General features: G+C 40.0%; 1 protein-coding gene and 1 pseudogene across 1 annotated transcript in view; one reads left to right on the top strand and one right to left on the bottom strand.

The window, feature by feature from the left end:
• Window positions 1-3,137: 3,137 nt before the first annotated feature.
• Window positions 3,138-5,172, top strand: LOC109472166 (annotated as a pseudogene).
• Window positions 5,173-7,091: 1,919 nt separating this feature from the next.
• The window catches only part of LOC109480694 (zinc finger protein 665-like), a 6,913-nt gene continuing 3,167 nt past the window's right edge, over window positions 7,092-10,837 (bottom strand). Inside the window, exons 2-3 of the mRNA XM_019782963.1 lie at window positions 7,654-8,241; window positions 7,092-7,567 (exon numbers count right to left, since the gene is read on the bottom strand). Of these exons, the coding sequence (XP_019638522.1) occupies window positions 7,306-7,567; window positions 7,654-8,241 (850 nt within the window). The 3' untranslated portion in view covers window positions 7,092-7,305. The remainder of the gene's footprint in view (window positions 7,568-7,653; window positions 8,242-10,837) is intronic.

The following is a 10,837-nucleotide window of genomic DNA, read 5'->3' as shown; positions in this document are numbered from 1 at the left end:
CGTGTTGGATACTGGCTGGCCAATTTGATACTGTCTGGCCAATTTGATACTGTTTTGCAGCCACCGAAACATCTGCTTGGAGATTAGACATAACCAAACCTGAAAAATTTAATACCACTATTCTATTCTGTTCTGTTCAATACTGGATTTAGGGCATCATGTCTCCTTGAAAGATACTATTAAAATTGACATGCAGTTGAAAAAGTCACTGTTTGCCCTTACTGCCTTCTCATAACTTGAGGTGTCCTAAAATCTTTACCTGAGGGTTTGTGTGTACCTCTTCCACTGATTCTTTAGAAAATAAGCAGATTTTACGGCGTTTAAACAACCCAAGTGATCTGATTGGATAATACCATCACGTGATACCCGTCCATCACCCTGGCAACGTCCTTGGGGAGACCATGTCCTTGGGGAAACCTAGCCTGACTAAATCTGCGCTCCTAGCGGCCGGCCGCTAGGAGCGCAGATTTAGTCAGGCTAGGGGAAACCATGGACGTATAATGGAGAGACAAAGGAGCAGTTTCTCGCCACCCCACGGAGCTCGAAGTGTTCTGTTTCTTTAAAAATATCAAGAAATTATTATAAATTTAAGATTAAGAGAGAATAGGAGAGGAACATCATTTTGTAGTAGAATGTAATTTTACATTTACAATTATAATATTTATATATTCAAATGCCCAGCTTCAGACAATTAACCACCATATAAAGAAGACCGATTCAAACTGTTTGTCACACTGCATTGCGGATCAGGTACTGTACATTTCCAACAAGCGCTGCAGAAAACAACGGCAGCTTGTTCGTAACATCCAGTGGCTAGAAGGTACCAACTGAAAATATTCTAACTAGACCCTTATAAAAGGTAAGTCTTAAAGGCACCCAAGCGATTTCAGGGCAGTCAAACTAGATTTTCAAGGTCAATTTTCTGTTAATTTTTTTTATTTAAGTTAGAAGTTGAATCACCCATGTCCCATCTGTGAGGCAAAATGTGATGTCACTGATGGAAAACAGTTGCTTGAAAAGAATACTATTCAAGTTAGTTCTTTCAAATTTTAGGTTGGTTTCAGCTACATATTTGTGGTATTGTGGTACAAAATAAAGAGACTCCCTGCGTAGCTTGTTTTAGGGCCATTTTGATTGCTTAGAGTATGAAATGATGACAAAAATGTGCTAAGAAACGTCAGCAAATGTCAATATCACTATCAGGCAGATTTCCTCTTCCAGAATAATGTTGTTTTACTCCCCTGAAATTGCATTGTCTTGATGTCTTTGAAGGTGAGTTGCAAGGTTGCAAAAGTACATGTACATCAGCTTGCTTGTCATGTGCATTGTGTGTATGCACCTCACAAGAGGGTGGGTTCCTTCCTGATTTTTGTGTACTTTGGATGCAACAAGAAAATAAACAGAAACTATAAAACAGCCTTTACAAGTAGCCACCCCAGACAAATTTTCACGTGTCCTTCTCAACGCGCTTTATGGTCAGACATCACACGCGGTTTATTGTTTATTTATGTTGATTGTTTATTACTCAAGAATGACCTCTGACAGGGTATTGTAATCAGCTGTACATTCGATCTCTTTGCTGGTAATTTTTCATTTGCTGATAATCTGCTATAAATCATACAACAGCCTTCTTTGCAAAGATGACTTAACATTCTTACAACTTGGCCTGTGTCTTTGAACCTATCATCAAGATCTTTTTTAAGCATTTTCCTGAAATCTAACATGTCGGTAGTTAAACAGGGTATCAAACAGTTAGCCACACAGCAAAAACCAGCCATTTCTATAGTCCCCACCAGACTAACATCAGGGGATCGAAAAATGTAAAATTTAGCCAATAATTGACCAGGGGGTTCAATAATTGACCACCATAAAGTTCATTTTGGCCGCGCAGTTAGAGTTGGACTGACTCTCATGGCAAACTATTTCCCTTTTTTTCACAACATTCTACGATCCGTACCCCCGTAGGAAGGTCTGGTAAAGTTACTTCATGGAGTATTGGGTCCTACAGAGTCTGACTGTTAATTTATTTACTACGGATAAAACATGAAAAAATTAACAGGATGGCAAAATAATCTTTACTACATGTAAGTTTCCACCCAGATAATAAAAACATTGGATGACGTGTAAACATATTAGTTACATATTCATGACGTCATTTTTAAACGAATGATAATTACAATATTCCTCTCGTCCCGGCTTTTCTATGCAGTAGTTCCAGGCAAAACTGTTTTTGAAATGTTTTGGAAAGGTTTCATGCAATTCTTGATCCTGATTTGATTGTTATTTGATTTTTTCCCATTGCTTCCGCACTAGATATACTAATTTAAAACATTTACGTAATACTTTTAATGGCAACAAGCAGAGTGTGGGGGGGGGGGGGGCTGGGAATGATCACAGTCCTAATAGAAGGGGACGTTAAGCTGTGGTCCACTGTTCATTGTACTTAATTGTTGAAAAGGCGGATAGGGGAATTTCCCTTGTACAATGAATCTGCAAATACTGGATCAAGATCACTTTCTTTTCCTTTTTTTTTTTTGCTAGAACACTTGAAATGGATCAATTGTGTGGATTTATTCGCGCTCTTTTTTTTATTCATTTATTTCAGCTTTATTACAACAAATGTAAAAGGTTGGGGGAAACAGGAACATACTCCTTTGTAATGCCCCCACCAATATAAACTAATAAGGATTACATAAATAATAAACAAAATAAACAATAACAGAAATCATAACAATACTATTTACAAGGGTGATGACAAAGAATTAACAAATCATATAATGAACGTTGAAGTAAATAGAACGGCGAGCCAACGATAAATAATGATAAATAATGTATCATTCGATAAGTAATAAATAATACATAACAGGTCGGCAGCAGCATGAGCAAAAACAGCAAATGAAAACAATAACGATGATAGTAGTGATAATAATAATAATATCAATTAGTAACAACATTTGATTTGAAAAGGTACCTAGCAAAATAATTCAAATGAATAAATAAATAAATCATAACAATGATAACAAGATATCTGATTGGGGTGATTAGAATGGAGAACACTTGCGACAAGGACACTGAGTAAGCCAGGTGCATATATTGTTTGTTCTCTTTGTTCTGTTCAAGGTGCGTGACAGGACAACATGGGGGTAAAGCTGCTGATCCTCCTCCTCATCATTCAGAAAGAACTCCACATGCCAGAAGCTCAATGCCGCTGTTTAACATCCGGGCCGCGGAATGCGAAGTACAATTTTCTTTAAGGTCAAGACCTCCTTGCTGTGATTGCGGGTCGCTAGGCCTCAGTAGCATTCCCCAGAATCTCCCCCCAAACATCAGATTCTTATATTTAAGAAATAATCAGATGACAAGCGTTCCCAAGAACCTTCCAAAATCCATCGATTACGTCGATTTGGGAATTAACCAAATAACTAGCATTCAGCCCGGTGTGATATCACATCTACCCCGGCTTCAATTCCTCAAGCTGGACAAAAACGCGATAACAAAAATTAAACCTGGCACTTTCTCAAATCACGCTAGGCTGCGCAGTGTGACACTGTCTTATAACAAGATAATAGCTCTCGGAACTGCTGCATTCTCAAATTTACCCAAGCTCCGTTCCTTGTATATGAGGCACAACCAGATACCATTCATCAAGGCAGGCACATTTTCTAATCTACCCGATCTCTTTTCCTTGGACCTGTCCTTCAACAACATAGCATCAATCCATCCAGCTGCATTCACTAATGCCAAGATCGCACGTTTGTGTTTGCATGTAAACCAGATGTCTGTTCTTCCCCTGCCTGTTTTTGCCATGTTGAAAAGAATTCAAATTAGGGACATTAAAGTTGGCACAAACCCTTGGCAGTGCGACTGTCAGATGGTTCCCTTGAAAATGAATGCATCTGCCTCATTCCAAAACCTCATAACGTGTGCCCAACCTGCCAACTTCCGTGGAAAAAAGCTTAAAGATATTGATCCGGAAAACCTGGTCTGTACAGAGACCACTGTATCAACACTGCCCTTTGATATTCATGCCTCAACTGCAGTGTTTCAATCTTCTTCACTTGGCAACACAGAAAGCAATGCTATTCCTACACAACATATCCTGTAGGCTACACATCTGCCAAACAGTCTTTTGTTAACCGAGTTGCTAGTAACTCTTACAGTGTTACTGCTACAACTCCACATTACCACTGGTACTTCAAAACCAACGCTGACTCAAAGGCAGACATAATTACAAAAGAGCCACCAACTGCACCCTTTGCCATCACTTCAGGGGGTTCCCACGAATCTGCCCCCAGTTTCTCCCGGTCGGTTCTCATTGGCGCTATGTGTGGTCCGTTAGCCGTAGTCCTGATTGGCAGTATCATTTTTAGCATTGCCAGGACTAGGCATCCTCCTTTAGGCCCAAATAATGCAAACATCACAGCTATTGCTACTGCTACTGCAGTAACTACTGGTCAAGATCACCAGTATGAAGATATTGACAACCTTCATGTTATGACAGGTCAGGATCAGTCTCAGACCAACACTAAACACATCACAAACACCACAGCTATTGTAGTGGCTAGTGGTCAAGATCACCAGTACGAAGATATGAACCAACATAATCAGACAGGGCAGGGTCAGTCTCAGACCAACACTAAACACAACACAAACACCACAACTATTGTAGTGGCTAGTGGTCAAGATCACCAGTATGAAGATATTGACAACCATCATGTTAAGAAAGGGCAAGGTCAGTCTCAGACCAACACTGAACGCAACACAAACACCACAGCTGTTGTAGTAGCTAGTGGTCAAGATCACCAGTACGAAGATATGAACCAACATAATCAGACAGGGCAGGGTCAGTCTCGGACCAACACTAAACACAACACAAACACCACAGCTATTGTAGTGGCTAGTGGTCAAGATCACCAGTATGAAGATATGAACCAACATAATCAGACAGGGCAAAGCCAGTCTCGGGCCATCACTAAACCCAACACGAACACCACAGAAATAATTAGTGGTCATGATCAGACAGAGAAGGAGGGCCTTTATCAGGCTACCTCTCAGTCCATGAGTGTTAGAAATCCAACATATACCACACGTCCATCTGTTTCACAGCCAAAAAGCCTGTACACAAGCGTACACATTCGATGTGGGTCTTCTTCACATTTCTATAAAATATAGTGGCCACAACAATTGGATTTATTGGTTTAATGGTTTGGGATTTCTTTTAGTATGCAGCGACAGGGCGAGAAAAAACTAGTCTCATTTGCAGGTGTTCGAATTCCGGGATCGGGTAGTAGGGGTTTTTTTTGGGGGGGGGGGGGTGATCAAACCTAGTGGACATTCCAATATGTCAGCAGAATGTATAGTGCCTGTGCGAAGCCCGCAATGTATTGTGTATAGCATTATTACTTATTTACTTACTTATTGTTTCAAGAGCATATTGTTTTATGGTGAATTTGCATAGGATCCCATCTGTATTCAAATGCTGTCTTAAAATAATGTAATTCCTTTTTTCACGGTACTTTAACGTCCATGGTTTTCACGAATCTGGACCTGGACCTAAACATGGGTTTAGGTACAAAGCACTACTTGTAAGTATAAAAACGTCACACGATTCATCATTTTCTATTATAAAGTATCTATCAAATTGAATAATTACTAATGTATAATCACCACGACTGTGGAGTTCGGGCCCCGAAAACAGTGGCCAGATTGTAATTATGTATTACTAGTACAAACTTTACAAAAGTACATAGAAATCGAAGCAAGTTAGTTTGTGAAGAGTTGTTGTATTTGTTGTGCTTTAAAGAAATTTATATCTGGGTAATACTAAATATATTTCGTTGTTGTGACTGAAGCATTCAACAATCTGTACTGTAAATATAGACGCATAACTAGAAAGGTAACATTTGCACATGTGTAATGTTTACCCTCGAATGGCCTAGCCAAAATGCATAATGTTTACCTACACATGTTCTAGCCTATCAAACTACTGCTCTGTTTATCCTTACCCAAACACATTCATCTAGATGTACAGTCAAACCTGCCAAGGTGACCACCTCTTCAAGCTGGCCACCTGGCCATGGTGACCTGTATGTGGAAGATGTTCATTCTACCACGGAATTAAGTCAAAATAAATGAATTTTCAGTAATAGGAAAATTCGACAGGAGTGTTTTGTTACATACTATGGTCACATAACAGCTTATTCGCCAAAACGTTTATTTGTCGATAACAGAAATACTCAAGTACCCTGTAGCTGCATTTTCGTCATTTTTTTTTACCGTGATTGAAATTACAAATGTAGTAGTCATAGACTTAGACGTAAACGTGCATAATGACTCCGTATGTTACAAGATTTTCTTTTTCTTTCGATGCCCAACATAACAAAGTAATAACGACTCTGGCATGTCAGAAGTGTGCCAGATCAGATTCATGACAAATGCAAAACTAGGATTTAAAAAAACGAAGGATTAAAGAACAACTTTATTTGCAACAAACAAAACTGGCTTTAGTATCAAGTACAAATGTATCAAATAAACGGACATTAACATACTAGCATACTGTAAATAATAACATACTAACTCAAATTGAAAAAGTGGCTTATCTACATCGTACTAGTCTCCACCAGACTTCTTTTGCAGGTGGTAGCAGGCCAATTTGATCGCCGATGGCTAGCTACCAGCTCTCGCCAATTAATACCCTTTTAGGCCGATTTCTACGATTTATTCAGCCTGCAAAAGAAGATTGATGGAGGCTAATATCGTATGTGTTCCTTCTATTCTCACAAAATGTATTGTTTTATTGAATACAGTAGAACACCTATAACTACTCTTTGTGTCCACACTTGAACATATGTAACAATATACCTACAGTTCTATTCTAATGTTTTTTTCTTAACTAAATGGATAAGTAACAAAACATGCACATCAACATCATGTTAAACATGAAACAAAAGCTGATAAGTAATGTATGTATTACTAATCTTAGTGAGAACCTGAATGTAAAAAATGCACTAGTAGCAAACTCACCAACTGGGAACTAAACTACTACTTCATACCTGCAAGTCAAATCCACCATAATTAACACAATAACAGCTACATAATTGATATAAGAATACACATGTGAAGAGAATATGAATAAGCAAGATGTTTTTCAAGATCTACAGATTTACTAAGTTTGTATGCAATACTTCACTACCACACCAGCATCTGTCCTGTAGTTCAACACATGGATACCCGTGCCATGTGCTTTTTAAATCTTAAGACTTCCATGTCATTCTCCATGCTAACAAGCAGACTGAGCTACAATCCTCAAACTTGCTTCTTGGGTTTCTTCCTTGTGTGAGTTTGCATGTGGGTCTTCAGGTTACCCAGAACACTGAACTGCCTGCTACACTCCTCACACCTGTAGGGTTTCTCCCCAGTGTGAGTCCGCATGTGTTTCTTCAGATCACTCCGCTGTCTGAACTGCCGGCTGCACTCCTCACACCTGTAGGGTTTCTCCCCTGTGTGAGTCCGCATGTGTTTCTTCAGATTGCCCAGCTCACTAAACTGCCTGCTACACTCCTCACACCTGTAGGGTTTCTCCCCCCAGTGTGAGTCCGCATGTGTTCCTTCAGATTACTCAGATGACTGAAGTGCCTGCTGCACTCATCACACCTGTAGGGCTTCTCCCCGGTGTGAGTCCGCATGTGAGACTTCAGATCACTCCGCTGTCTGAACTGCCTGCTGCACTCCTCACACCTGTAGGGTTTCTCCCCGGTGTGAGTCCGCATGTGAGACTTCAGACTACCCAGACGAGTGAACTGCATGCTGCACTCCTCACACCTGTAGGGCTTCTCACCAGTGTGACTCCGCATGTGAGACTTCAGATTACTCAGATGACTGAAGTGCCTGCTGCACTCATCACACCTGTAGGGCTTCTCACCAGTGTGACTCCGCATGTGAGACTTCAGATGACCCAGCTGACTAAACTGCCGACTACACTCCTCACACCTGTAGGGTTTCTCCCCTGTGTGAGTCCGCATGTGTCTCTTGAGATCACACAGGTTACTAAACTGCCTGTTGCACTCCTCACACCTGTAGGGTTTCTCCCCTGTGTGAGTCCGCATGTGTTTCTTCAGATTGCCCAGCTCACTAAACTGCCTGCTACACTCCTCACACCTGTAGGGCTTCTCACCAGTGTGAGTCCGCATGTGAGACTTCAGATGACCCAGCTCACTAAACTGCCGACTACACTCCTCACACCTGTAGGGCTTCTCCCCAGTGTGAGTTTGCACGTGTCTCTTCAGATTACCCAGATGACTAAACTGCCTGCTGCACTCCTCACACCTGTATGATTTTTTGCCAGCTACCCTGTCGGCACATCCCCTTTCTGATGCTCTGTTGATGTCATCAGGAGAGCCACTGCTGTTTGTTGCCATGATAAAAGCTGTATTCACCTCTGTGGTCATGGAAAATGAAGATGAATTAATCTTAACACAGTTACAGCAACCCATTTATCATAATCAGACATTGAAGATGAATATACAGTTGTACACTGTTCCAAATGTAACATTGTACATACAAAGTCTACTTTAAAAGTTGGTGCTCGCTGTGATTATTTCTATTTTCTTACACTCTACCAGTGCAGTTTGTATGAGCCTTTATTTATCCATGTACAATGTAAAGCTTAAAATAGCTGGCCTCGTTGATATCATGAGGGAAGAAGTATTTACTTTTTAGTGTCAGACAGTATTGCTACAGTAACTTTTTCGTATGAGGTAGAATATGAAAATAAATTTGTGTAAGCACAGGTACTCAGCTTGTATAATAATATATCATCATAATGTATTGTATTACCTGCAAGATTATATTTCATACAATGAAGTCTGATGAAACTGCTTCAAAAGGGTTCTGATGTCTGATATAACACAGGTGAAGCCTCACTTTTTTCCCTTCAGTGGGGTAGGCAGTACTGCTGGACTATGGAATTCCTGAGTACTCTGCAAAAGGAAAACAAAAGATTAATTTTATGAAAATAAATTGTTAATTAGACCGCCTGCATTTTGCCAAATTTTATATGGACTAAAATCATATTGGAAACTTGAGAAAAAAGATGTGGTGGATCAGATTAGAAGGCATGTGTAACCGAGGTGGACTAGCAAGAATACGCGCAGGACACAGTACACACGCACGGGAGTCATGGGGCGGGGCTGTCTTTCTCTGCGTCCTTCTCTTGAGCTCTCTCCGTCTCAGACTGGTCTCTCAAAACCCACAGAACACCCAGCTTTTAATATAATAATTCTCAAATCACAGACAAAGCCACAGATTGGAAGTCAATCGTCTGGCAAGGGGAACAATACAACATTTAGCACCTATATGACATGTCCTTGATGTACCAACGAAGGGATCAAAGCATCGAATTAGCATGACCAGATTATCACACTGGCCACAAAAACTTCAATAGCTGAAGGCCTCTTGCATTATACATAAAAGTGTCCTTTTCATTGAAATGCATGTGTAAGGCCTGTGTAAGGCGTTGAAAATTTCATCCCCTTACACCTGCATTTACTGAATATCACAAAGTCAAGGCTGTTTTTATATACCATATCACAGAAATAAAATTAAGAATAAATGAAATAAAATCCCCCTCAGTACAAAAAGCTTGACGTAAACTAGATAACGAATCACCCCTAACTCTAACTCATACGGTAACACTACATGTGCAACAGTTAATGAACCGCCCCTCGACATGTAATGGCAACCGGCAGCTGTTCGGGCGGGATGGCCATTTCTCGAGGCCCCTGTAGGGGTTTACAGAATATTCTCAGAAATTCTGTATCTCCAAAATTAAAACTGAAATGCCCATTTCTCTGCACAAATAAACTAATGGTTCTATTTTTGAAAGGCGATCTTATTTCCTGTAGGACATGTAAGTATTTTTGTAGTGAGTTGTTTGAAAATTTAATGAGATACCGCAAGTCCGTAACCCCTTATACACCTTTCCTTCTATGCTATGCTAATTATAACAGCAACAAAGCTAAAATTCCGCTTGCGTTCTTGGTACGCGTGTCGTTCTATACTGCTGGCAGAACATCGTTTGTAAACACGAACTCGTTGCTTTTCAAACCATATATAACATGTTACGTGTACGTGTAGAACTTGTCACCTCGACGGTGGCAGGCACTCAACTTTTGAGACCTTGAGACCGGGTTAAACAAAGTTGTAGGTGTTATTCTCTTGTCACAGCAATAACAGTGGAGTAGACAAGCTGTTCGTACGTACCTGAGTAGTCAAGAGGATAGAATCCCGACAAATTTACCCTGAAATAGGACGAAAAATGACGAGAAACGCTCAATATTCTCTCTCCCACCACGACGCCTCCTGTGTCAAGGGAGCCCGGTAGAGGATACAAAGATTCTTTATTGACACAACAAAAAAGTACAGAGACTTTTGTATGGTCTTCTACAACTTAACTAAAGATCTAACAAAGCTAAATACATGTGTGGATAACGTCATCTTACGTACAGAGTATATGTATGATGTAACAATAAAGGTTAACTATTCTCTAACATGTGTTCTCTAAGATCAAAACATTCTTTAATGTATTTTCCTATTTGAACACTGTATTGGTTATCTCCCCTTAGAATGTAGTTGCATTTATCTATAGGATCTAATATATTGAAATCAATTGAACAAGCGGAAAGAAAGGTGAACAGCAATCGGCGCTTATCATTGTATAGTGTACAATCCATTATAAAATGGTGCTCATTTTCGATCAAGTTTGGACAAAATGGACAGAACCTTTGGTCATTTGGTATTTTCTTGTATCGACCTATTTCTATGTTTAATTTATGACAAC

Source organism: Branchiostoma belcheri, unplaced genomic scaffold (genome assembly GCF_001625305.1).
Source record: "Branchiostoma belcheri isolate BF01 breed outbred unplaced genomic scaffold, Haploidv18h27 scaffold1, whole genome shotgun sequence".
Taxonomy (NCBI): domain Eukaryota; kingdom Metazoa; phylum Chordata; class Leptocardii; order Amphioxiformes; family Branchiostomatidae; genus Branchiostoma; species Branchiostoma belcheri.
The sequence above is the reverse complement of the archived record's forward strand: the minus strand, read 5'-3'. Positions and strand labels throughout refer to the sequence as shown.